General features: G+C 45.8%; 2 protein-coding genes across 3 annotated transcripts in view; one reads left to right on the top strand and one right to left on the bottom strand.

Annotated features, from left to right (window-relative positions):
- The window catches only part of ube2z (ubiquitin-conjugating enzyme E2Z), a 78,687-nt gene extending 59,930 nt beyond the window's left edge, over positions 1–18,757 (top strand). The window contains exons 6-7 of one of the 2 annotated variants that reach the window (XM_072248938.1): positions 12,202–12,535; positions 12,807–12,927. In XM_072248938.1, coding sequence (XP_072105039.1) covers positions 12,202–12,535; positions 12,807–12,838 — 366 coding nt within the window. In that variant the 3' untranslated portion in view covers positions 12,839–12,927. Of the gene's footprint in view, positions 1–12,201; positions 12,536–12,806 lie in introns of both variants that reach the window. The other variant, XM_072248937.1, reaches the window with a different exon arrangement.
- A 6,295-nt stretch (positions 18,758–25,052) lies between these two features.
- Positions 25,053–27,816, bottom strand: part of snf8 (SNF8 subunit of ESCRT-II) — a 28,401-nt gene continuing 25,637 nt past the window's right edge. The window contains exon 7 of the mRNA XM_072249330.1: positions 25,053–25,490. Coding sequence (XP_072105431.1) covers positions 25,353–25,490 — 138 coding nt within the window. The 3' untranslated portion in view covers positions 25,053–25,352. The remainder of the gene's footprint in view (positions 25,491–27,816) is intronic.

Here is a 27,816-nt window from a genome sequence, read left to right as displayed (position 1 = left end):
GGCACACCAAGGCTCCACCGCAGTGGTTCGAACCCACCCTCTGGAGGTTCGACCACATCCATGTGGATATCGTGGGGCCCCTGCCAGTGTCGCGAGGAGCGCGGTACCTCCTAACTATCGTAGACCGGTTCACCAGATGGCCAGAGACGGTCCCGCTCACCGACACCACCGCCAATTCCTGCGCCCGAGCACTGATCGCAACCTGGGTAGCGTCCACCATCACCTGAAGTCGGCTCTCATGACCCGCCTGGAGGGGCCTAACTGGGTGGACGAACTTCCCTGGGTCCTGCTCGGAATCCGCACGGCGTCCAAGGAAGATCTGCACACCTCGTTGGCCGAGTTGGTGTACGGCGCACCCCTGGTCGTCCCAGGAGAGTTCATACCAGCCCCAAGGGGACAAGAGGAAGAACCCACAGCAGTCCTGGACAGACTACGGGAGAGGCTCGGTAACCTGGCCCCCATACCCACTTCACAGCACGGACAGAGCCCGACCTGCGTACCCAAAGACCTGCAGAACTGTAAGTTCCTTTTTGTACGACGGGGCGGACACCGGGCACCGCTACAGCGGCCCTACGAGGGGCCGTTTAAGGTGATCAGGAACAACGGGTCCACGTTTGTGCTGGACATTGGGGGGAGAGAGGAGGTTTTCACGGTGGACCGACTCAAACCGGCCCATGTGGACTTGGCGCAGCTGGTCCAGGCTCAGGCAGCGCGGCGCAGGGGCAGACCTCCCAAACAAAGGCGACCCACTTTCTGGCACACACGAACCGGCTCACAACAGCGCGCGCAGGCAGAGAGGCCGGCCCCAAAAAGGGCGCCAGGCCATGTTCACCAGCAGTGGGATAATCCCGCGTGCGGAAAGGGTCTGGGAATATGCATTCCCCACAGCAGTCCTGCCCAGGGAGAGCGGGAACAGGAAGGCTTTAAAGCAGGCCGCGAAGTTTGAATAAACGGCTTTCATCGCAACTCTAACTCACTGACTATGTGTGGTTATTTTAGTGCTGTGTGTAGCACACCGCTACAACCTACAGAGAACAACTAAAAAAAATAATTAGAAGAAAAATGAAAACAAGCTAGCAAATGATATCATAGTGGATAGTAAAAGTTTTTTTTCCAAGTACGTTAAAAATAAAAGAGAAATGAGAAAGAATATATGACTGCTAGAAAATAAGGCTGGAGAAATAATAATGGGGGACAAGTAGATGACTGATGAACTAAATGAGGATTTTGCGTCAGTCTTCACTGTGAAAGACAGCAATATGCCTGATGTTGTTATGTGTGAAGGAAGAGAAGTGGGTGCAGTTATTGTTGCAAGAGAGAAGGTGCTCAAAAAGCTGAAAGACTTAAAGGTGCCTAAGTCACCCAGACCCAGATGAACTGCACCCTAGGGTTCTGAAAGAGTTAATGTTAGAGATTGTGGTAACATTAGAAATGATCTTTCAAAAATCATTGGACTATGGCATGGTGCCAGAAGACTGGAAAATTGCAAATGTCACTCCACTCTTTAAGAAAGGAGGAAGGCGGCAGAAAGGAAATTATAGACCAGTTAGCCTGACCTTAGTGGTTGGGAAGATGTTAGAGTCAATTGTTAAGGATGAGGTGATGGAGTACTTGGTGACACAGGACAAGATAGTACAAAGTCAGCATGGCTTCCTTAAGGGAAAATCCTGCCTGATGAACTTGCTTGAATTATTTGAGAAGATTGCAAGTAGGATAGGTAAAAGGGATGCAGTGGATGTTGTATATTTGGACTTTCAGAAAGCCTTTGACGGGTGCCACATGAGGCTGCTTATCAAGTTAAGAGCCCATGGTATTACAGGAAAATTACTAACATGGTTAGAGCGTTGGCTGATTGGTGGGAGGCAGCGACTGGGAATAAAAGGATCCTTGTCTGGTTGGCTGCCAGTGACTAGTGGTGTTCCACAGGGGTCGGTGTTGGGACTGCTTTTCTTATGCTGTATATAAATGATTTAGATGATGGAATAGATGGCTTTGTTGCCAAGTTTGCAGATGGTATGAAGATTGGTGGAGGGGCAGGTAGTGTTGAAGAAACAGGTAGGATGCAGAAGGACTTCGACAGATTAGGAGAATGGGCAAGAAAGTGGCAAATGAAATACAATGTTGGAAAATACATGGTCATGCACTTTGGTAGCAGAAATAAATGTGCAGTCTATTTTCTAAATGGGGAGAAAATCCAGGAATTTGAGATGCAGAGGGTCTTGGGAGTCCTTGTGCAGAACACCCTGAAGGTTAACTTGCGGGTAGAGTTGGTGGTAAGGATGGCAAATGCAATGTTAGCATTCATTTCAAGAGGTCTAGAATACAAGAGCAGGGGTGTGATGCTGAGGCTTTATAAGGCACTGGTGAGGCCTCACCTTGAGTATTGTGAACAGTTTTGGGCCCCTTATCTTAGAAAAGATGTGCTGGCATTGGAGAGGGTCCAGAAGAGGTTCTCAAGGACGAGTCCAGGAATGAAACATGCAGCTGTGGAGGCCAGGTCATTGGGTGTATTTAAGGCAGAGGTTGATAGGTTCTTGATTGGACATGGCATCAAAGGTTACGGGGAGAAGGCCGGGAACTGGGGTTGAGGAGGAGATAGAGAAAAAGGATCGGCCGTGATTGAATGGCGGAGCAGACTGGATGGGCCTGATGGCCTAATTCTGCTCCTATGTCTTATGGTCTTATGTTGGGCATTGGAGAGAGTCCAGCAGAGGTTCACAAGAATGATCCCAGGAATGAAAGTGTTAACATGTCTGTTTGGTGGCTCTGGGCCTCTACTCACTAGAGTTTAGGAGAATGAGGGAGACACCTCATTGAAACCTGAATATTGAATGGCCTAGATAGTGCATTAGGGAGATGTTTCCTGTAGTGGGGGAGTCTAGGACCAGGGGGCACAGCCACAGAATAGAAGACCTCCATCTACAACAGAGATGAAGAATATCTTTAGCTAGAGAGTGGTGAATCTGTGGAATTCATTGCCAAAGATGGCTGTGGAAGCCAAGTCATTGGAAATATTTGAAACAGAGGTTCATAGGTTTGTCATTAGGGCATCAAAGGTTACACAAAGAAGGCAGAAGAATGGAATTGAGAGGGATAATAAATCAGCCATAACGGAATGGTGGAGCAGACTGGATGGGCAGAATGGCCTAATTCTCCCGTCTTACAGTGCCTATAAAAAGTATTCACTCCCCCTTGAAAGCTTTCGCGTTTAGTTGTTTTACAACATTGAATTACAGTGGATCTAATTTGACTTTTTTTTGACACTGATCAACAGAAAAGTCTCTTGTCAAAGTGAAAACAAATCTCTACAAATTGGTCTAAATTTATTACATTCATTAAACATAATAATTGATTGTATAAGTATTCACCCCCTTCAATTCAGTATTTAGTAGATGCATCTTTGACAGCAATTACAGCCTTGAGTCCTGTGTGGATGTGTCTCTGTCAGATTGCATGGGGATGGTGAACAGCCCCTTTCAAGTCCAGCCACAAAGTCTCAATTGGATTGAGGTCTGGACTCTGACTTGGCCACTCCAGGACATTAACTTTGTTGTTTTCAAGCCATTGGCTTTATGTTTATGGGCATTGTCTTGCTGGAAAACACATCTCCTCCCAAGACACAGTTCTCTTGCAGACTGCATCAGGCTTTCTCTGTGCAGGTTTCCCCTGCCATCCGAAGGTAGAGCGTTCCTATGAAACGGTTCGTAAGCCGGAATGTCGTAAAGTGAAGAAGCAATTACCATTTATTTATATGGGAAAATTTTGTGGGTGTTCGCAGACCCAAAAATAACCTACCAAATCATGCCAAATAACACATAAAACCTAAAATAACAGTAACATTTTGTAAAAGCAGGAATAATATGATAAATACACAGCCTATATAAAGTAGAAATACTTTTCCACAATCATTACTGAACTGTTCTCCGGAGCGAAAATCTCATGCAAGTGCCGTCGGCAGAAAATCTCACGCAAGTGCTCTTGGCAGAAACACGGCGCAAACGCTCTCCAGTAACCTTTAAGCTATGAAGCTGCCAAATCATACCAAATAACACATAAAAATACACAGCCGATATAAAGTAGAAATAATGTATGTACAGTGTTGTATCACTTACAGGAATTGGGAAAACAGCACCGAGCACACTGATGGTGGTGTGTTAGGCTGAGTTGTCACAGGTTGGGGCGGTGCAGTGGCCCCCACCCTCCAGGCCGCCGACTGATACATTGCTGCGAAGCATGCAGGGGTCCAGCGGTAGCCGGGAGGCACACGGCATATCTTTTTAAAAAAAAAGCTGAAATAAACAAGCTAATTAATTAGGTGCCGCCCGGCACGTAATTGTTGGCCCAGATCAGTGCCGCTTTCCGATTGCATTGCCTCTGATCTGGGCTGACAATTACGTGTCGGGCGGCACCTAATTAATTAGCATGTTTATTTCGGCTTTTTTCTTAAAGATGTGCTGTGTGCCTCCCGGCTACCGCTGCATTCTTCGCGAATCGATATCTGTCCAGGGCCTGGGGGTTGGGGTGGTGGGAAACTAGGGTGTCATCTCATCGTCGTCTGTTTCCATGAGGGTACACAGGTCATCTTCTCCTATGACTGCCTGCCTCGATGTCGAAGGTCGAGGTTCGTCGTCTACTGTGGCTGATGTGGAAGGCTTGCTTGACTGCTGAGCCTCGCGCATTTTTCTATCATACAGTTGTTTGTAAGCACTCAAACTATCTTGCAAATATCCCCTAAACCGACGTACCCTTTCAAAATTAAAGTCGTACTTTATCATTGCAGCGAAAATCTCACGCAGTTGCTTCACGTTCAGTTCGCTACTGCATTCGGTTTCGATTGTTATCCTTTCCTCTTCCAATTGCATCAGCTCTTCATCTATCAGTTCTTGGTCATGCAATGCCAAAACCTCTTCAACATCATCTTCGTCAACTTCCACAAGCCAAACTCACTTTGTCCTTGCTTCGTTCACCACGATCGAAACGCTTAATTATGTCTAGTTTTACACTGTGTAACACCCTTACGAGCTCTTTTAGGCCTTTCCAATACCTCAGAACTCATCTTGCAAACGGCTGCTCACAGGCACGTGTTTAAGCAATGCCGGCGAGAATGCCGTTCCGAATCCGGGGAGAGCGGCTGCTTGGGGCGCGCACTGCCTTTTATCGCGCGCTGCTTTTTTTGTAACAGAGTGAAAACACCTTCTGTTAGTGAAAACAGGGAACTAATGTAGGTCTTTCATAACAGTGAGGTTTTGTAAAGCGAACGCTCGAAAAGCAGGGGATACCTGTATTTTGCTGCATTCATTTTGCCCTCAACTTTCACAAGCCTTCCAGGGCTTGCTGCAGTGAAGCATCCCCACAGCATGACACAGCCACCACCATGCTTCACGGTAGGGATGGCGTGTTTTTGATGATAGTATTTAGTCTGATGGCCAAAAAGCACAATTTTGGTTTCATCGGACCATAGGACCTTCTTCCAGCTGACTTCAGAGTCTCTTTTGTCAAACTTTAGCTGAGATTTTGCGTGTGGTTTTTTCAACAGTGGCTTTCTCTTTGCCTTTCTCCCATCTCAGCCACTGAAGCTTGTAACTCCTCCAGAGTGGTCATAGGTCTCTTGGTGGCCCTCCTCACTAGTCCCCCTCTTACACAGTCACTCAGGTTTTGAGGACGGCCTGCTCTAGGCAGATTTACAGCTGTACCATATTCTTCCCAGTTCTTGATGATTGATTTAACTGTACTCCAAGGGATATTCGGTGACTTGGAAATTTTCTTGTATCCATCTCCTGACTTGTACTTTTCAATAACCTTTTGCAGAGTTGCTTGGAGTGTTCTTTTGTCTTCATGTTGTAGTTTTTGCCAGGATACTGACTCACCAGCAGTTGGACCTTCCAGATACCGGTGTATTTTTACTACAATCAATTGAAACACCGTGACTGTACACAGGTCTCCAAAAGCAGGCCTCCATTTAACTAATTATGTGACTTCTAAAGCCAAATTACTGCACCAGTGATAACTTGGTGTGTCATATTTCTTCAGCAGTTTGATTGGGGCACGACTGCACAAGCGCGTGGACTTCAGCCAATGAGAACAGCGAGAAGAGTTTAAAAGGAGACGGCTTTATATAGTGGGTGTCAAAGGAGCGGGTGATGGAGTAGAGGGAGACAGAGTAGGAAGGCTTTGGCTCAACAGGGCTTCAGCGATAACGGGTTGAGGCAAGGTAGGTTATCTGTATAGCATACAGACAGAAAGTATGTCTGTGAGGCCAGTGTTCTGTGCTTAGTGACAGATGTGGGAAGTCCGGGAAACTCCCAGCCTCCCGGATGGTCACATCTGCACTGGGTGCGTTGAGCTGCAGCTTCTTAGGGACTGCGTTATGGAACTGGAGATGCAGCTCGATGACCTTCGTCTGGTCAGGGAGAGTGAGGAGGTGATAGAGAGCAGGCAGGTAGTCAGACTGGGTCCTCAGGAGACAGATAAGTGGGTAACAGTCAGGAGAGGGAAGGGCAGGAGTCAGATGCTAGGGAGTATCCCTGTGGCTGTCCCCCTTAACAATAAGTACTCCTGTTTGAGTACTGTTCGGGGGTGGGAGGGATGGCCTACCTGGGGGAAGCAAAAGTGGCCGTGCCTCTGGCACAGAGTCTGTCCCTGTGGCTCATAAGGGTAGGGAAAGGAAGAGGACGGCAGCAGTGATGGGGACTCTATAGTTAGGGGGTCAGGCAGGCAATTCTGTGGACACAAGAAAGAGGCACAGATGCCAGGGTCCGGATGTTTTTTATGATTATGAGGACACGCAGTCCTCTTTTATTGTCATTTAGTAATGCATGCATTAAGAAATGATGCAATATTTCCTCCCGTGTGATATCACAAAACACAGGACAGACCAAGACTGAAAAACTGACAAAACCACATAATTATAACATATAGTTACAACAGTGCACCATACCATAACTTGATGAAGAAGTCCGTGAGCACAGTAAAATTCAAAGTTTCTCAAATGTCCCACATCTCACGCAGACGGGAGAAGGAAGAAAAACTCTCCCTGCCATGCCAGCCACAATCCGACTCTGAGTCATCCGAAAACTTCGAGCTCTGATCAGTTGTCCGACACCGAGTACTGAGCGCCATCTCTGTCCGAACGATTCAACCTCCTTCTCGGTCACCAACAGCAGGCAAGGCTGGGGATTTTGAGGCCTTCCCTCCGAAAGATTCCCGACCGCGCAGTAACGACAGCAGCGTTTCAGAAATTTCTCCAGATGTTCCTCTGTGCTTTCACGTCCATTCTCCATCAAATCAGAATTGTCCACGGCCCCTATTTAACAGATACAATATCATTTTTCACAGAGGGCTGCGCACATGCAGGCGCGCCGCCATCTTCTCCTCCTGCCTTTCTGATCGCGTCCACGATATCCTGAAGTGGGAAGAATAGCCAGAGGTCATGGTACCTATTGGTACCAACGAGATAGGCAAGAAAAGGGAGGAGGTCCTGAAAGCAGACTACAGGGAGTTAGGAAGGAAGTTGAGAAGCAGGACCTCAATGATAGTCATCTCAGGATTACTGCCTGTGCCATGTGACAGTGAGTTGGAGGATAAATGCGTGGCTGAGGGATTGGAACAGGGGGCAGGGATTCAGATTTCTGGATCATTGGGACCTCTTCTTGGTCAGGAGTGACCTGTACAAAAAGGACAGGTTGCACTTGAATCCCAGGGGGACCAATATCCTGGTGGAGAGTTTTGCTAAGGCTATTGGAGAGAGTTTAAACTAGGATTGCTGGGGGGTGGGAACTGAACAGACAATGGAAGAGGTGGTTGGCTCACAAATAGAGAAAGCTTGGAGACTGTGTGAGAGGGAGGATAGGCAGCTGATAGAGAAGGGACGCACTCAGACCGATGGTTTGAGATGTGTCTGTTTTAATACCAGGAGTATTATGAACAAAGCAGACGAGCTTAGAGTGTGGATCAGCACTTGGAGTTATGATGTTGTGGCCATTACAGAGACTTGGATGGCTGAGGGGCAGGAATGGTTACTTAGAGTGCCAGGCTTTAGATGTTTCAGGGAGGCAAAAGAGGTGGGGGCGTGGCACTGCTGATCAGAGATAGTGTCTCGGCTGCAGAAAAGGAGGAAGACATGGAGGGATTGTCTACGGAGTCTCTGTGGGTGGAAGTCATGAACAGGAAGGAGTCAATAACTCTACTGGGTGTTTTTATATAGACCACCCAATAGTAACAGGGACATCGAGGAGCAGATAGGGAGACAGATTCTGGAAAGGTGTAATAATAACGGGGTTGTCACGGAAGATTTTAATTTCCCAAATATCGATTGGCATGTCCCTAGAGTGAGGGGTTTAGATGGGATGGAGCTTGTTAGGTTTGTTCAAGAAGGTTTCTCGACACAATATGTAGATAAGCCTACAAGAGGAGAGGCTGTACTTGATCTGGTATTGGGAAATGAACCTGGTCAGGTGTCAGATCTCTCAGTGGGAGAGCATTTTGAAGATAGTGATCATAATTCTCTCTCCTTTACCATAGCATTGGAGAAGGATAGGAACAGACAAGTTAGGAAAGCATTTGATTGGAGTAAGGGGAAATATGAGGCAGGTACTTGGAAGCATAAATTGGAAACAGGTGTTCTCAGGGAAACGTATGGAAGAAATGTGGCAAATGTTCAGGGGATATTTGCGTGGAGTTCTGCATAGGTACATTCCAATGAGATGGAAGGGATGGTAGGGTACAGGAACCGTGGTGTACAAAGGCTGTTGTAAATCTAGCCAAGAAGAAAAGAGCTTACAGAAGGTTCAAAAAACTAGGTAATGATAGAACTCCAGAAGATTATAAGGATAGCTGGAAGGAGCTTAACAAAGAAATTAAGAGAGCCAGAAGGGGCCATGAGAAGGCCTTGGCGAACAAGATTAAGGAAAACCCCAAGGCATTCTACACGGGAGGAGAGAGAAGCAGCACGCCGTGCGTGCGCAGCCCTCCGGTGAAAAATGATATTGTATCCGTTAAATAGGGGCCGTGGACAATTCTGATTTGATGGAGATGGACGTGAAAGCACAGAGGAACATCTGGAGAAATTTCTGAAACACTTGTTCGCTGCTGTCATTACTGCGCGGTCAGGAATCTTTCAGAGGGAAGGCCTCAAAGTCCCCAGCTTTGCCTGCCGTTGGCAACTGAGATGGAGGTTGAACCGTTCGGATAGAGATGGCGCTCAGTACTCGGTGTCGGAGAGCTGATCAGAGCTCGAAGTTTTCGGATGACTCAGAGTCGGACCGTGGTCGGGTATGGCAGGGAGAGTTTTTCTTCCTTCTCCCGTCTGCATGAGATGTGGGACACTTGAGAGATTTTGAACTTTTACTGTGCTCATGGACTTCTTCATCAAGTTATGGTATTGTTGCACTGTTGTAACTATATGTTATAATTATGTGGTTTTGTTAGTTTTTTTCAGTCTTTGTCTGTCCTGTGTTTTGTGATATCACACCGGAGGAAATATTGTATCATTTCTTAATGCATGCATTACTAAATGACAATAAAAGAGGACTGCGTGTCTTCGTAATCTAATCTGTAAGTATGTGAAGAGCAAGAGGATAAGATGTGAGAGAATAAGACCTATCAAGTGTGACAGTGGGAAAGTGTGTATGGAACCGGAGGAGATAGCAGAGGTACTTGGTGAGTACTTTGCTTCAGTATTCACTACGGAAAAGGATCTTGGCGATTGTAGGGATGTCTTACAGCTGACTAAAAAGCTGGAGCATGTAGATATTAAGAAAGAGGATGTGCTGGAGGTTTTGGAAAGCATCAATTTGAATAAGTCACCAGGACCGGATGAGATGTACCCCAGGCTACTGTGGGAGGCGAGGGAGATGATCTTTGCATCATCAATGGGGACGGGAGAGGTTCCAGAGGATTGGAGGGTCGTGAATGTTGTTCCCTTATTCAAGTAAGGGAGTAGAGATAGCCCAGGAAATTATAGACCAGTGAGTCTTACTTCAGTGGTTGGTAAATTGATGGAGATCCTGGGAGGCAGGATTTATGAACATTTGGAGAGGCATAATATGATTAGGAATAGTCAGCATGGCTTTGTCAAGGGCAGGTCGTGCCTTATGAGCCTGATGGAATTTTTTGAGGATGTGACTAAACAGATTGATGAAGGTAGAGCAGTAGGTGTAGTGTATATGGATTTCAGCAAGGCTTTTGATAAGGTACCCCATGCCAGGCTTATTGAGAAAGTAAGGAGACATGGGATCCAAGGGGACATTGCTTTGCAGATCCAGAACTGGCTTGCCCACAGAAGGCAAAGATTGGTTGTAGACGGGTCATATTCTGCATGGAGGTCGGTCACCAGTGGTGTGCCTCAGGGATCTGTTCTGAAACCCCTACTCTTTGTGATTTTTATAAATGACCTGGATGAGGAAGTGGAGGGATGGGTTAGTAAATTTGCTGATGACACAAAGGTTGGAGGTGTTGTGGATCGTGTGGAGGGCTGTCAGAGGTTACAGCAGGACATCGATAGGATGCAAAACTGGGCTGAGAAGTAAGTGTGAGGTGGTTCATTTTGGTAGGTCAAATACGATGGCAGAATATAGTATTAATGGTAAGACTCTAGGCAGTGTGGACAATCAGAGGGATCTTGGGGTCCGAGTCCACAGGACACTCAAAGCTGCTGCGCAGGTTGACTCTGTGGTTAAGAAGGCATACGGTGTACTGGCCTTTATCAATCGTGGGATTGAGTTTAAGAGTTGAGAGGTAATGTTGCAGCTATATAGAACCCTGGTCAGACCCCACTTGGAGTACTGTGCTCAATTCTGGTCACCTCACTACAGGAAGGATGTGGAAACCATAGAAATGGCTGGCACGAGAGGGCACAGTTTTAAGGTGCTTGGAAGTAGGTACAGAGGAGATTTCAGGTAAGTTTTTTTACACAGAGAGTGGTGAGAGCGTGGAATGGGCTGCTGGCAATGGTGGTGGAGGCGGATATGATAGGGCCTTTTAAGAGACTCCTGGACAGGTACATGGAGCTCAGAAAAATAGAGGGCTATGGGTAACCCTAAGTAATTCCTAAGGTAAAAACATGTTCGGCACAGCTTTGTGGGCCGAAGGGCCTGTATTGTGCTGTAGGTTTTCTATGTTTCTATATTAAGGGGGGGGAGGGTGAATACTTATGCAATCAGTTATTTTGTGTCTTAAATTTGTAAATTAATTTAGATCACTTTGTAGAGATCTGTTTTCACTTTGACATGAAAGTCTTTTCTGATCAGTGTAAAAAAAAAGCGCCAAATTAATTTCACTGTGATTCAATGTTGTAAAATAATAAAACATGAAAACTTCCTGGTGGGAGGGAGGGAGGAGTGACTTTATGTAGGCACTGTATGGTTTATGGTCTAATGGTCATAGATGCTGCCTGACCTGCTGAATTCCTCCAGCATTTTGTGTGTGTGGCTCAAGTCTTTACTGAATCTCCTGTGTATCAATTAAATTAAATGCCTTTTGAAAATTCAGTTATACCATATCAACTGCATTTCCCTCTTTACATTTCATTACTTTATCAAAATTGACTCAATGTATTATAATTAAAGTACTATAGTTCTAAGTAAACTCACCTCCAAACGACTAAACAGCTCTCTTTGCAACTGGATCCTCAACTTCCTGACCAACAGACCACAATCTGTAAGGATAGTCAATAACACCTCCGCTACAATATTCTTCAATCCAGTTCATGCTCTTTTTGCTGCTGGCATCAGGAAGGAGGGTACAGGACCCTCAGATCCCACACCACCAGTTTCAGGAACAGTTACTACCCCTCAACCATCAGGCTATTGAACCAGTGTGGATAACTTCACTCACCTCAACACTGAACTGATTCCACAACCCACAGACTCACTTTCAAGGACTCTATAATTCATGTTCTTAGTATTATCATTATTTTTGTAATATAGAGACACAGCATAGTAACAGGGTCTTCTGGCCCAATGAGCCCGTGCTGCCCAATTACATCCATGTGATCAATCAGCATTCTAACTGGTACGTCCTTGGACTGTTGGAGAAAAAGTGGGTACCCAGAGGAAATGCATGCGATCATGGGGAGAACATAGAAACTCCTTACAGCCATGGGCAGTAATTGAACTGGGGCAGTCACTAATGCTGTAATAGTGTTGCACTTAACGCTACACTACCGCACCGCCCCAAATAAAGTATTATTTCTTTATTATTAAGTCCCACACCACCAGGTTCAGGAACAGTTATTACCCCTCAACCATCAGGAAGGAGATACAGGAGCCTCAAGACCCACACCAACAGATTCAGGAACAGTTATTACCCCTCAACCATCAGGAAGGAGGTACAGGAGCCTCAGGACCCACACCACCAGGTTCAGGAACAGCTATCACCCCTCAACCATCAGGAAGGAGGTACTGGAGCCTCAGGACCCACACCACCAGGTTCAGGAACAGTTATTACCCCTCAACCATCAGGAAGGTGGTACAGGAGTCTCAGGTCCCACACCACCAGGTTCAGGAACAGTTATTACCCCTCAACCATCAGGAAGGAGGTACGGTAGCAGGTACAGGTATTGGTTGTCAGTCTTTGTAGATTTTCATTGATTCTATTGTACTTTTCTGTTCTACTCTGAATCTCAGGGTTGTATATGGTGACATAAAGGTACTTGCATAATAAATTCACTTTGAGCTTTGCCCCACAAAATGTCCTCATCAGCTCCTACCGCCTTGTGCTCTCATGACTGTTAAAAGTGTGTATTTGTTGATAATAGTGGTCATTTGGAACTCTCACTGTAAAATACCATATTCTTCTGCCTCTTCTAGGATCCCTTTGGAGAGAGGCGGGGTCATTTTGATTACCAGACCTTATTGAGTCGGCTGCAGGTCATTAGACAACGGTTGAAAAAGAAAAACGAAGAGGATGCGGTGGAAGCCGAGTCTGACAGCAGTTCTTCAGGAAACGAGCAAGACAGTCAAGGTGCCTGCCATCCCTAGGAAACAAGCTCCAGGACAGGCCCCGTCTCTGATGGTGAGGACCCAAAGGAAATTGTGGGCTGAAGCTGCCGTCCAGGAGTGAGACTGTACATGTGCTTTTGTAAATAGACCAAAGATCTGGGATCTTTGTGGGCAGCCTGTTTTACTCAGCTTTTGCTTTGTAATGATAGCAAGAGGAAAGAAGGGTAGAATTGCCCTGGTAAGAATCATATAATTATAATTTTTTAAAAAGTTTTTTGCTCTCCGATGCGTACTCCCTAATGGCAGGGCACTGCTTTTATCGTGGAGTGTTGCTCTATAATACCTAGATCACCTGTCAAGGGTGCCTTGTCCTTCTCAGTATAACCGCCTGTTTGAGACGGTATGGGCGTTTTGTGTTTTTATGTACTGCCATTCACATGCAGACAAGTCTATGGTGGCTTCCTCTGGGGTGTGATTGTTCCAAATACATACAGCTTCAAGACCTGTATTCTGCAGGTACACCAAGGAGAGAGGTATACTTCCAGGGGTTCCCAATCTTTTTTATGCCATGGACCAATGCCACTAAGCAAGGGCTCTGTGGAACCCAGGTTGGGAACCCCTGCCTTAGGAGAAATCTGCAAAAAAGAAAACTCTTCAAATCAACACAGCATCATGTAATTATCGACAAGAAAATTGCCTCTGCACACACTCACAAATTAATCCGTGGGATGTAAAGGCCCTTTGATCTCACAAATACAGTTAAATACTTATTAAATACAAGATGAGTAAGACAAAATACAAAATCAGAATAGTACAGCACAGAATCAGGCCCTTCGGCCCACCTAGTCTGTGCTGAACCATTTAAACTGCCTGGTCCCTTTGACCTGCACCTGGACCAGAGCCTCCATACCCCCTCCCATCCACGTACCTATCCAAACTTCTCTTCAATGTTGAAATTGAAATGGCATCCACATTCACGCTGCCAGCTCATTTCACGCTCACCACTTTCTGGGTGAAAAAGTCTCCCCACATGCATGTAATGGAATTTCCACTTGCATGCATCGATGTTAGTGACACTTGATTGTCCTGTGAATGGCGCCACAGTGCTCTGGTGGGTAGTGCAATGCTGTTGCAGCTTGCGACGTCAGAGTTCGGAGTTCACTTGCAGCATCCTCTGTAAGAAAGTTTGTACGCTCTTCCTGTCTGCCTGTGGGTTTCCTCTGGGTGCCCAGATTCCCTCCCACAGTGCAAAGACATACTAGTGAGTAGGTTCATTGGTCCTGTGATTAGACTAGTGTTAGATTGGACGGTTGCTGGCTGACATGGCTCAGTGGTCTGGAAGGACCTGTCCACGCTGTATCTCTCAATAAAAATAAAAAATAAAAACATTTACAACTCCCCCTCATTTTAAACTATTACATCATTCATATTTCATTATGAATAGATTATTCCCAGAAATCTCCACAAATGACCAGTGGTATAATTCCTGTTTGCTCTGGTTACTTTCTTACTAAGTCACTAAAAAAAACACAAATAAGATGTTATCAAACTACCCAGAGGTATGTATTTTTTAAAGGGAAGCTATCTGCTGATGTACATAACCAAGCACCCATCCACTTGTGAAAGGTTTAGTCTGACACTCATGGGCAGCTTTATTCCTGACTTCAAGTTCAGTTTATTGTCAATCAGTGGTACACATGTATACTGCCAAATGAAACAATGTTCCTGTGGACCAAGGGGAATGGCACAGTACATATTTTACACACACACACAGTAATATTACGTCAAATGAAGTAACAAGTAAGGTGCATTTACGACACAAGTCAAAAAGTAAACAGTATAACGGGACTGGTGTTTCATGGCTGATAGCAGGGAGTTCAGAAATCTTATGGCCTGGGGGAAGAAGCTGGTTTGCATCCTGACAGTTCCTGTCCTAAAAGCTGCAATACCTCGTGGTAGAGGGTCAAAAAGATTGTTGAACGGAGGGATCATTGACAATGCTAAGGACTGGCAACTGTAAATATTAAAAATGAATTGATCATAGTCTAACTTCAAATCTGACACCTAGTATTGTTGATCAAATGTACTGGACACCTGCAGCTTGTCTTGTGGAATAGCTTGCTCAGTAATCAGCCGTTATAGCTATGGGGGTCGGAGTTCAGAGTTCAATTCTGGTGTCCTCTGTAAGGAAGTGTGTGTGTGTGGGCTCCTACGGGTGCACAGTCCAAAGACGTATCAGTTGGTCATTGTAAATTGTCCTGTGATTAGGCTAGGTTGCTGGGTGACCTGGCTCAGTGACTCAGAAGAGCCAGTTCCACGCTGCATCGCTAAATAAATAAGTAGAAGGCTTTGTGAAGTGTGGGTTGGCAAATTAAATGGAATCCAGTAAGAGCCCTACAATGTGGGATAACAATCAGTTTGAAATATTCTACCTGATTTGTCTGTTTCATTATGTATTTATAAGGCAGGTGATGGCTGTCTAGTTCTCTGCATCATATTTGAAGATTGCGTGTTTGTGACCAAGTCCTGAAGCACGGTATATCACATTTCATTTTCTCTAAGTAATATCTCGAATATTCAATGAGCCAGCTCCCTGGAATGGAGCTGTACAGACCAGAAAATGCAAAATATTAGAAATACTCGGTTAGGCAGCATTTGTGAAGAAAGAAACTGGGTTACTAGTTCCGTTCTTACACAGCAAAACTTTTCCCTACAGGTCAAAGGTGGCCGGGTTCTGATTCATTAGTGTCCATTGGGTTAGCAGATTCCTAAGTGTCACCTTGACTTGCTGCCATTTATCGGGGGGGGGGGGGGAGGAGAGAAACATTCACCAAGCTGCCTTTGTTCCTGATAAGTACTCAAAAGTCCTTTTTGGGAAGTGCTCGAGGATGAGTCCGGGTGTGGTGAACATCCTCAGTCAACCAGCCCGTGATTTCCCCCACTGGGAAAGGCATCTTGGGGAAGGATGCTTCTGCCACTTAACAGCTACCCAACAAAGAGTTGGGTGCTCCGATAGAAGCTAACTTTGGAAGTGTGCTTGGTTGCTATGTCACGCGCATTATTTCCACATCTTTTAAAGAGGCCGGAAATTATATCCATAAGTAATGATCGCAGATGTTAAGCACTTTTAAATAGACTGTATGATGCAATTAATACTGAAGGCCAGTGTGAGATTTGCTGTTCTAAGCAAATTCATTGGGTAGGTACAGTACTTTGCAAAAGTCTGAGGCACATATATATCGCTAGGGTGCCTAAGACTTTTGCACAGTACTGTATTTGTCAATATGGAGCAGACAGCGAGTTTGTAAATCTGGTGGGAGGAAAGGATGTTGGGAATGGTGAGGGTCGGGTGCCACGGGAGGGGTGTGGGACAGGTGGCAGAGAAGGAGTGTCAGGGGCGGGTGCAGATACACCCAGCCCTGAGACACCAGGCAAGGTAATTTGATCCCAAACAATTGGTTTATTGATCATTACAGAATGTCTCTCTGGTGTTTCCCACTCCCTCCCCTCTCCCTTCCCCTTTTCCCAACCATGATTCCCCTCTCCCTGCCCCCCTTCCCACTTTCAGTCCACAATACAGACCCGTATCAGAATCAGGTTTATCATCATTCACACATGTCATGAAATTTGTTTTTTTTTGAGCCAGCAGTACAGGTTAGAAACTCCTGCTCTCAGATGAACAACACCTGACATCAGTCAGACCACCCGAGTGGCTTAGTTTTAGTGTAATGTCCCGGGACCCTTTATTCGCCAGTACTGCTACAAAACAGTTCAGGCAACATGCATTCCTCTGGTGTCATTTAAAATCTGTTTTGCATCCTGCACAGACAACACAGTACAACATTGTACCACAAAGAAAGATAGGGTCATGAAAACCATTGTGCAGTTCATAGCTTGGCTTACTTTGCACAAATGTGCAAATACTGCACTGCTACAAATGGAGGGGAACCCCTTTCATGTGGAATGGAAGCTTCACAGCCCAGAACTAGGAGGAGAATTAGGCCATTCAGCCTGTTGCCATTCCATCATGCCTGATTTTATATATAGGAACCCCTGGGCTAAAAAATTTCCTCCTCATTTCTGTCCTAAAAGGACATCCTTCTATTCTGAGGCCGTGCCATCAGGTCCCAGACTCTCCCACTATAGGACTGCCTCATGTCCACTCTATTTAGCCATCTTGATATTTGTTTCAAGGCAATTATTGACTTGGCCGTGCATATTCTGTGAATGTGAAGCAGGTTTGCCCCTCCGAGTTAGAGCCATCCATACATTAAGACAAAATTTCTCAAAGACGCTATTGCTGAACAGAACGAGTGTTTGAACTGTTTTATTTGGTCCATTACTAGATGAACTTGTTTAATGACCTATCCACCAGAGCCGCCATTTGGGATGATTGTTGGACTGTGAATGAAAGGATAATCTGCTCTCCCGTTTACTGAGCTTGTGGCTCATCTGTTCATTTCGGGTAGTAACTTGTCAAACTGGAATTGTATTGAAAGCTGTCATTCTGTGATTAGCTGCCAAGCTGATTTTTCTACCCAAAGGCTAACATGAATAATAACTGCTACCAGAATGGAAAGTATCGGAAAAGCATTGCACCAATGGGCTACTCATTGACAAGGAATGCATTGCAAAGATGTTATTAGTGGGAGTCAGCCTAAAAGCTATTACTGTACATTCACTAGGATACCATTGAAGCATACTGGTTGGGATCCAACCAAAAAAAGCACTGATTAAATCGTTACTGAATTTTCTCCTTTCCTACGGGTTGGAAGCTAGATCTCTTTTACATGGGCAGGGAAACCTCAAATCTGCTTCTGGTCAGAAAGGATTCTCCCACAGAGGATTAATCTGTCACCTGTGTTTAGCTTTGTTTGAGCAATGCCTGCAGTAATCCAATGCCTTTTGTTTCAACTGTTTTATGGTTAAACCCAATTTTTTATTTTTCTTAGTATTTGACTGTATGGTCTACACTTGAATGAGTGAATATGAGCTGACACTGGCCAACTAGAGCAGAAGATTCTAATTTTTGGAGGTGATGAGTTGGTTCTGACGACTTTAGTTAGTCTTCCCAACCCACTCATCATCCACTGGCACCCAAAATGCTTGTATGTTGGCCTATAATAGGCACTTTACCGTCTCCGCTTTTGGCCAAGTAATCTGCACGTCACTACAGGAACATGTGAGCCATTTGCAGGAGGTTTTGGATGGGGGGGGGTTGGGTGCAAGTGTCCACGAACCATACCTCATCAAAGAATTAGGAAAGAAAATATCAGAGTTGAGAACTTTTTTATATATATAAAAAAATACATCTGCTTGCATCACCTTTTGTAAATTTAAACACTGGTGTCCTTCAGCCTTGGCTTTGAATGTTAGTCACACCTCAATGCCACAATGCCTTGGTCAGCAGACCTGGACTATATGGGAGGTTTCTGTTCTCAAAAATACCAGACAGTGCAGCACTAGTTTTGGCCTCCAGTTGGCTTCCTTTTCTGGTGGAAAACCCTACCAAGTAGAGTAATAATTCAGCTTGACGTGCTGTGGAAGTTTGAATGTGAACTTTTGTTTGTCATCAGTGAGCTAGGACTTTATCCAAGGCAACATGAGGGAAGTGAATAATGTTTGATCATGGGCTAGAAGGACAATCCAGTGATGCTGATCAGGCTGGGCAATGATACCGATTGTGCAAGACTGTCCAATCATGGTTAAAGACTAATATGCAAACTATGTAAAAGCACTGATGTTTATTTGTTTCATATTGTACATAAGCAACAAATGAATCTTTTGGTGCAATAAAATTTGCTAATAGCAGAAAATTTACACAACTGCGTGGCTTCATTCTCTGTGGGATGTGTACTAGTCGTATTACTGTCAATGGTTGAAATCTCAGCATCATCACCATCATTATGTGCCATGTCATATTGATGTGGGTGATCATGGTCTCATGGTCATGATTATTCTGGACAAATTTTTCGATAGAAGTGGTTTCCATTGCTGCCTTCTGGGCAGTGTCTTTACAAGATGGGTGACCCCAGCCATTATCAATACCCTTCAGAGATTGTCTGCATGGCGTCAGTGGTCGCGTAACCAGGACTTGTGATCTGCACCGGCTGCTCATACAACCATCCACTACCTGCTCCCACAGCTTCACATCACTCTGATCGATTGGAGGGGGGGGGTGGAGGAGCTAAGCAGGTGCTACACCTTGCCCAAGGGTGACCTGCAGGCTAGCGGAGGGAAGGAGTGCCTCACACCTCCTTTGGTAGAGATGTGTCTCCACCCTGCCACCCTGAAATCTCAGCACAGAGGTTTAAAAAAAACCTTTCAGTTCATTATAAACACAAGAAATTCTGTAGAAGTTGCCTGAGATCCTCCTTTATTCATTACATCACATTATTTAGTTTGTTACATTATAATCCTTCAACTTCAGACCAACACATCAGACAGGACCTCGATTCGAGTCCAGTCACGTTTATTGTCCTGTGCACGGTATGGCGAGGTACAGGTACAAAGAAAGCTTGCAGCAGTGTCACAAGCATGTACTGTAGGTACAGATACCACAATAGAAATTATACATAAAATTATTCTAAGTTATCTATCTGTCAGTCATTCTGTAGTCAACCCACCCACCCGTCTAAGAGAGTCTGCAGATGCTGGAAATCTGGAGCAGCACATGTACGTACACTCTCCCTGAGGAATGCATGGATTTTCTCCAGGTGCTCCAGTTTCGGACTTTGGTTAATTGGTGATTGTAAATTGTCCTGTGATTAGGCTAGGGTTAAATTGGGTAGGGAGGGGGGTTGATGGATGTTGTGGCTCAAGTGGCCTACTCCATGCTGTATCTCAGTAAAATGCTGGAGGAACTCAGCAGCTCGGGCAGCATCTATGGAGAGGAATAAAGAGCCAATCTTTCGGGCCAAGACCCCTCATCAGGCCCTCATTACATTGGACATTTTACAGAGCAATCCACTTATTGCCCCACAGCCTTGCAAACCTTTTTTTTTAGATAACACACACAAAAAATGCTGGTGAACACAGCAGGCCAGGCAGCATCTATAGGAAGAGGTACAGTCGACGTTTCGGGCCGAGACCCTTTGTGAGTCCTGACGAAGGGTCTCTGCCCAAAACGGTGACTGTACCTCTTCCTGTAGATGCTGCCTGGCCTGCTGCGTTCCACCAGCAATTTTTATGTGTGTTGCTTGAAATTCCAGCACCTGCAGATTTCCTCGTGTTTGCGTTTTTTTTTTAAGATGACTCTTTGTGGACTCCATTGTGTCCACAAAACTAGATTTCACTCGAGAACACACATCAAAGTTGCTGGTGAACGCAGCAGGCCAGGCAGCATCTCTAGGAAGAGGTACAGTCGACGTTTCAGGCCGAGACCCTTCGTCAGGACTAACTGAAGGAAGAGTGAGTAAGGGATTTGAAAGTGGGAGGGGGAGGGGGAGATCCAAAATGATAGGAGAAGACAGGAGGGGGAGAGATAGAGCCAAGAGCTGGACAGGTGATAGGCAAAAGGGGATACGAGAGGATCATGGGACAGGAGGTCTGGGAAGAAAGACAATGAGGGGGGCGACCCAGAGGATGGGCAAGAGGTATATTCAGAGGGACAGAGGGAGAAAAAGGAGAGTGAGAGAAAGAATGTGTGCATAAAAATGAGTAACAGATGGGGTACGAGGGGGAGGTGGGGCATTAGCGGAAGTTAGAGAAGTCGATGTTCATGCCATCAGGTTGGAGGCTACCCAGGCGGAATATAAGGTGTTGTTCCTCCAACCTGAGTTCCTCCATCCTAGGACGAGGGAGATGTCGTCCTTTTTTAAAGAAAGGGGCTTCCCTTCCTGCACTATCAACTCTGCTCTTAAACGCATCTCCCCCATTTCACGTACATCTGCTCTCACTCCATCCTCCTGCCACCCCACTAGGAATAGGGTTCCCCTGGTCCTCACCTACCACCCCACCAGCCTCCGGGTCCAACATATTATTCTCCGTAACTTCCGCCACCTCCAACGGGATCCCACCACTAAGCACATCTTTCTCTCCCCCCTCTCTCTGCATTCTGCAGGGATCGCTCCTTACACAACTCCCTTGTCCATTCGTCCGCCCCATCCCTCCCCACTGATCTCCCTCCTGGCACTTTTCCGTGTAAGCGGAACAAGTGCTACACATGCCCTTACACTCCCTCCCTTACCACCATTCAGGGCCCCAAACAGTCCTTCCAGGTGAGGCAACACTTCACCTGTGAGTCGACTGGGGTGATGTACTGCGTCCGGTGCTCCCGATGTGGCCTTTTATATATTGGCGAGACCTGACGCAGACTGGGAGACCGCTTTGCTGAACATCTACGCTCTGTCCGCCAGAGAAAGCAGGATCTCCCAGTGGCCACACATTTTAATTCCACATCCCATTCCCATTCTGACATGTCTACCCACAGCCTCCTCTACCGTAAAGATGAAGCCACACTCAGGTTGGAGGAACAACACCTTATATTCCGTCTGGGTAGCCTCCAATCTGATGGCATGAACATCGACTTCTCTAACTTCCGCTAAGGCCCCACCTCCCCCTCGTATCCCATCTGTTACTCATTTTTATGCACACATTCTTTCTCTCACTCTCCTTTTTCTCCCTCTGTCCCTCTGAATATACCTCCTGCCCATCCTCTGGGTCCCCCCCCCCTTGTCTTTCTTCCCGGGCCTCCTGTCCCATGATCCTCTCGTATCCCCTTTTGCCTATCACCTGTCCAGCTCTTGGCTCTATCCCTCCCCCTCCTGTCTTCTCCGATCATTTTGGATCTCCCACTCCCCCTCCAACTTTCAAATCCCTTACTCACTCTTCCTTCAGTTAGTCCTGACGAAGGGTCTTGGCCTGAAACGTCGACTGCACCTCTTCCTAGAGATGCTGCCTGGCCTGCTGCGTTCACCAGCAACTTTGATGTGTGTTGCTTGAATTTCCAGCATCTGCAGAATTCCTGTTGTTTCACTTGAGAAGCAAGCAATTGAGTTAGTACGTGTGGTTGTCATTTAGGAATTTGGATAAGTTCATGGATGAGAGGGGTATGGAGAGCTATGGTCCAGGTTGAGTTGATGGGACTGTGCATAATTACAGTTCAGCACAGAGTAGATATGCTAAAGGACCTGTTTCTGTGCTGTCGTTCTCCATGATTTAAGATGTAATAGTCACTCAGGCTTAAGATGAGTCATTAGGGCTATAGCAGATTCATCACTTTAAATAAGACCATAAAACACAGGAGCAAAATTAGGCCATTCAGCCCATTGAGTCTGTTCTGCCATTCCATCATGGTTAATTTATTAACTTTCTCAATCTCATTCTGCCTTCTCCCCGTAACCTTTAATGCCAGTACTAATCAAGAACCTATCAACCTCTGTTCTAACTATACCTAATGATCTGGCCTCCACTACTGTCTGTGATAAATTCCACAGATTCACCACCCTTTGGTTAAAGAAATACCCCATCTCTGTTCTAAAAGGACATCCTTTTATCTTGAGTCTGTGCCCTCTGGTCCTAAACTCCCTCACTATACGAAACATCCTCTCCATGTCCACTCTACCTAGTACCTTGTTGCATTTTTTGTGTGAGAATTTATTGACCTGCAGGAACAGGAGCATCCCTGCTTTGCTTGCAAGCACCATCCTCTTTTTTTGACAGCACCAAATAATCATGCCTTAACATATTCTGGCTCAGTAAGAAACAATGTTCAAGCTTAGGCAACTCGCCAACTTTCTGGCTGAGCACAGAGTGTGGTTGGGTTAAATACCAGGCAGATGGGCAACAGGCTTGGGATAATACATTTAAATTGCTGAAGAATTCTTTATTTGGTGGAGTGGCCTTCCGGTTTTCTACCATGGATTTGGATGGCACAGTAAGATGGTGGCTTGTGTAACACTCCACAGTGCCAGCAATCAGGTTACTACTCCTGCCACTGTCTGTAAGGAGTTGTACATTCTCCCCATGACCACTTGCGTTTCTCCCATTTCCTCCCACATTCCAAAGATGATTTGGGTTAGTAAGTTGTGGGCATGCTATGTTGACACATAACATTCTCATCCTTGACACAAACGATGCTTTTCATCGTATGTTTCAATAAAGCTAATCTCTCTTTTTCTTTCTTAAACTTCCACCAATAAGAATACACGGTAGCTGCCTTGCCAGAAATGAAGGGCTTGCATGCATCTTGTTTTGAAGTACACTCAGCCACTTTATTAGGTACAGGAGAGGAAGCCGGTGCAGTCTTCTGCTGCTGTAGCCCATCCACTTCAAGGTTCGACAGGTTGTGCATTCAGAGATGCTTTTCTGCACACCACTATAGTAACGCATGGTTATATGAGTTGCTTTTACCTGACCGTAGGCTTGAACCAATCTGGAAGTTCTCCTCTGACCTCTCTCATTAACAAGGTGTTTTCACCTACAAAACTGTCACTCACTGGATGATTTTTGTTTCTCGCATCAACCTCTGTTTAGAGCAGGAGCTCCCAGCCTTTTTTATTCTGTGGACCCCAGTTTGGAAACCCCTGGTCTGGAGACTGTTGTGTGTGAAAATTCCCTGAGATCTGCAGTTTCTGAGATACTCAAGCCACCCCGTCTGGCACCAACAATCATTCCACAGTCAAAGTCACTTAGATCACATTTCTTCCCTATTCTGATATTTGGTCTGAGTAACAACTGAATCTCTTGACCATGTCTGTGCTTTTATGCACTGAGTTGCTATGACATGATTGGCTGATTAGATATTTGCACAGACAGAGTAAATATGAAGAGAATGTTTCCTAAAGTGGGGGAGTCTAGGACCAGAGGGGACAGCCCAGAATAGAGGGACATCCATTTAGAACTGAGATAATGAATTTCTTTAGCCAGAGTGGTGAATCCATGGAATTTGTTGCCACAGGTGGCTGTGGAGGCCAAGTCATTGGGTATATTTAAGGTAGAGGTTGGTAGATTCTTGATTACTTGGGGCATGAAAGCAGGAGATTGGGGCTGAGAGGGAAAATGGATCAGCCATGATGAAATGGTGGAGCAGACTCAATGGGCCAAATGGCCTAATTCTGCTCCTATATCTTATGGTCTTAACAAACAGATGTACCTAATAAAGTAGCCACTGAGTGGATACTCACTGCTGCTATTTTCCATGCAGTAATTATCCACCAACTGATGATGCTCCAGTCCGTTTTAGGGATGGTGGCTGAAAGAGAAATACTGGGGAATTTTGTACTGTTCATCAAAATTGTATTTATGGAACCATTTCTGCCCTGATGAAAGGGTGGACGTGGTCTGATTGAACAGCTCAAGGTGGCACACTCTGTTGCACTAAATCGTCACATTAGATTTGTGTGCTCAATCTTGTTGACTGAGTCGTGAACCCAAAAGATGTGTTGGCGTTGGAGAGAGTCCAGAGGGGGTTTATGAGTGATCCTGGGAGTAAAAAGATCTGTGTATAAGGAGCATTTGATGGCTATGGGTCTGTACTCACTAGATTTCAGAAGAATAGTGGGGTGTCCAGAATCTCGTTGAAACCTATTGCATATTGACAGGCGTAGACAGAGTGCACTTTGAGAGGTTGCTCATTTAGTATTACTTCTTTCTTTTTCTATTTGCACAATTTGTTGTCTTCAGAACATTGATTGAACCCCCAGGTTGGTGCGGTCTTTTATTGATTTTGTTATGCTTACTATTCTATAGATTTATTGAGAATGCCCACAAGAAAATGAATCTGAGGGTTGTATTTGGTGACATATATGTACTTAGATAATGAATTGACTTTAAACTTTGAATCTTTCCAATAGCACAGTCTAATACCAGAGGGCATAGTATTAAGGTGATTGGAGGAAGGTACCAAGGGAGATGTCAGAGGTACCTTCTTTACACAGAGAGTGGTGAGTTCGTGGAACACCCTGCCAGGGGTGGTGCTACAGGCAGATACATCAGGGTATTTAAGAAATTCTTCGATACCCACATGGATGATAGAAAACGGAGGGCTAAGTGGGAGGGAAGGGTTAGATGGATCTTAAGACTAGGTTAAAAGTTTGGCCCAACATCATGGGCCAAAGGGCCTGTGCTGTGCTGTAATGTTCCATGTTTTGATATGTAATGCAAAATGACAAGTTTTACTTTTAGACTTTATTCAACAGCCCTGAAGGCGAGCTTGTTCCTGTATCAGACTCCGCACGACAGAAACTCCAGCTGGCCTGCGGTTCAGCAATACACCTGACATTTTTTTTTAGAAAGATATACAAGTTGATTTCCTTCTCTCCCCCCCCCCCCCCCACCTCTCTACATCCTGGTAAAATTAAACCCTGTCACCAGCCCTGGCAAAGATTGGAATAGAGACCTCTCTGTAAACTGCAGTACACGAAGTTGCCACCAATAGCAATCTGATCTATCTGGATCTTCTGAAGATCTTCCTCATGGCAAGCTTTCGTCAGCTTCTTCTGGTGTCACATCCTGGGAGTACAGATCAGAGAAGAGGGCAGGCAGCCAATACTGTGGCTCCCCAGGAGCTTGTTTGTCAATCCACGCCAAGCCTTCCTTCAACAAGTGTTCCTGAAGAAAAAAGCATGGGAAGATTTTATTCACAATAGATTTTGACAATGTTATGATATCTGTACACGAGAATCAAGCCCCGGACTACAGGCCATTCGACCCACAATGTTGTGCCAGACCTTTAACCTACTCTCCAGTCAATCTAACCTTTTCCTCCTGCATAGCCCTCCATGCACTCACCACTCTGTGTAAAAAAAAAAAATCTGACATCCCTCCTATACCTTCTTTCCCTCAATCACCTTAAAATTATGCGCACTGGTATTACCCATTTCTGCCTTGGGATAAAGTCCCTGGCTGCCCACTTGATCTCTGCTTCTCATCATCTTGTACATCTCTATCAAGTCACCTCTCATCTTCCATTCCAAAGAGAAAAGCCCTAGCTCAACTTGTCCTCATAAGATGTCCTCTCTCATCCAGGCAGCATCCTGGTAAATCATCTCTGCACCTTCTTGAAACCTTCCACATCCTTCCTATAATGAGGTAGCCATAACTGAACACAGTGGGCACGTGGTCAAGGCATCGGACTAGCTACCTGAAGGTCATGAGTTCGAGCCCCAGCCAAGGAAATGTGTTGTGTCCTTGAGCAAGGCACTTAATCACACAATGCTCTGCGACGACACCGGTGCCAAGCTGTATGGGTCCTAATGCCCTTCTCGGTGTCGGATGTGGGAGGCCCTGGAGTCTCCAAGCCTCCCGGACATCTACATCTGCGCCAAGTGCATCAAGATGCAGCTCCTAAGGGACCGCGTTAGGGAACTGGAGCTGCAGCTCGATGACCTTCGTCTGGTCAGGGAGAGTGAGGAGTTGATAGAGAGGAGTTGCAGGCAGGTGGTCACACCGGGGCCACGGGAGGCAGACAAGTGGGTCACGGTTAGGAGGGGGAAGGGGAAGAGTCAGGTAATAGGGAGTACCCCGGTGGCTGTGCCCCTTAACAACAGGTACTCCTGTTTGAGTACTGTTGGGGGGGACAGCTTACCCGGGGGAAGCGACAGTGGCCGTGCCTCCGGCACAGAGTCCGGCCCTGTAGCTCAGAAGGGTAGGGAAAGGAAGAGGAGGGCAGTTGTGATAGGGGACTCGATAGTAAGGGGGTCAGATAGGCGATTCTGTGGACGCAGTCCAGAGACCCGGATGGTAGTTTGCCTCCCTGGTGCCAGGGTCTGGGATATTTCTGATCGTGTCCAAGATATCCTGAAGTGGGAGGGTGAGGAGCCAGAGGTCGTGGTACATATAGGTACCAATGACATAGGTAGGAAAAGGGATGAGGTCCTGAAAGGAGAATATAGGGAGCTAGGAAGGGAGTTGAGAAAAAGGACCGCAAAGGTAGTAATCTCGGGATTACTGCCTGTGCCACGCGACAGTGAGAGTAGGAATGCGATGAGGTGGAGGATAAATGCATGACTGAGGAATTGGAGCAGGGGGCAGGGATTCAAGTTTTTGGATCATTGGGACCTCTTTTGGCGCAGGTGTGACCTGTACAAAAAGGACGGGTTGCACTTGAATCCGAGGGGGACCAATATCCTGGCAGGGAGATTAGCGGGGGCTACTGAGGTGACTTTAAACTAGAATGGTTGGGGGGTGGGAATCAAATTAAAGAGGCTAGGCGTGAGGAGGTTAGTTCACAACAGGGGGATGGGAACCAGTGCAGAGAGACAGAGGGGTGTAAAGTGAGGGTAGAAGCAAAAAGTACTATGGAGAAAAGTAAAAGTGGCAGGCCGACAAATCCAGGGCAAGCATTAAAAAGGGTCATTTTTCAACATAATTGTATAAGGGCTAAGAGAGTTGTAAAAGAGCGCCTGAAGGCTTTGTGTGTCAATGCAAGGAGCATTCGTAATAAGGTGGATGAATTGAAAGTGCAGATTGTTATTAATGATTATGATATAGTTGGGATCACAGAGACATGGCTCCAGGGTGACCAGGGATGGGAGCTCAACGTTCAGGGATATTCGATATTCAGGAGGGATAGACATGAAGGAAGGGGAGGTGGGGTGGCGTTGCTGGTTAAAGAAGAGATTAACGCAATAGAAAGGAAGGACATAAGCCGGGAAGATATGGAATCGATATGGGTAGAGCTGCGTAACACTAAGGGGCAGAAGACGCTGGTGGGAGTTGTGTACAGGCCACCTAACAGTAGTAGTGAGGTCGGAGATGGTATTAAACAGGAAATTAGAAATGTGTGCAATAAAGGAACAGCAGTTATAATGGGTGACTTCAATCTACATGAAGATTGGGTGAACCAAATTGGTAAAGGTGCTGAGGAAGAGGATTTCTTGGAATGTATGTGGGATGGTTTTTTGAACCAACATGTCGAGGAACCAACTAGAGAGCA

Source organism: Mobula birostris, chromosome X, assembly GCF_030028105.1.
Source record: "Mobula birostris isolate sMobBir1 chromosome X, sMobBir1.hap1, whole genome shotgun sequence".
In the NCBI taxonomy this organism is placed as follows: Eukaryota; Metazoa; Chordata; class Chondrichthyes; order Myliobatiformes; family Myliobatidae; genus Mobula; species Mobula birostris.
The sequence above is the reverse complement of the archived record's forward strand: the minus strand, read 5'-3'. Positions and strand labels throughout refer to the sequence as shown.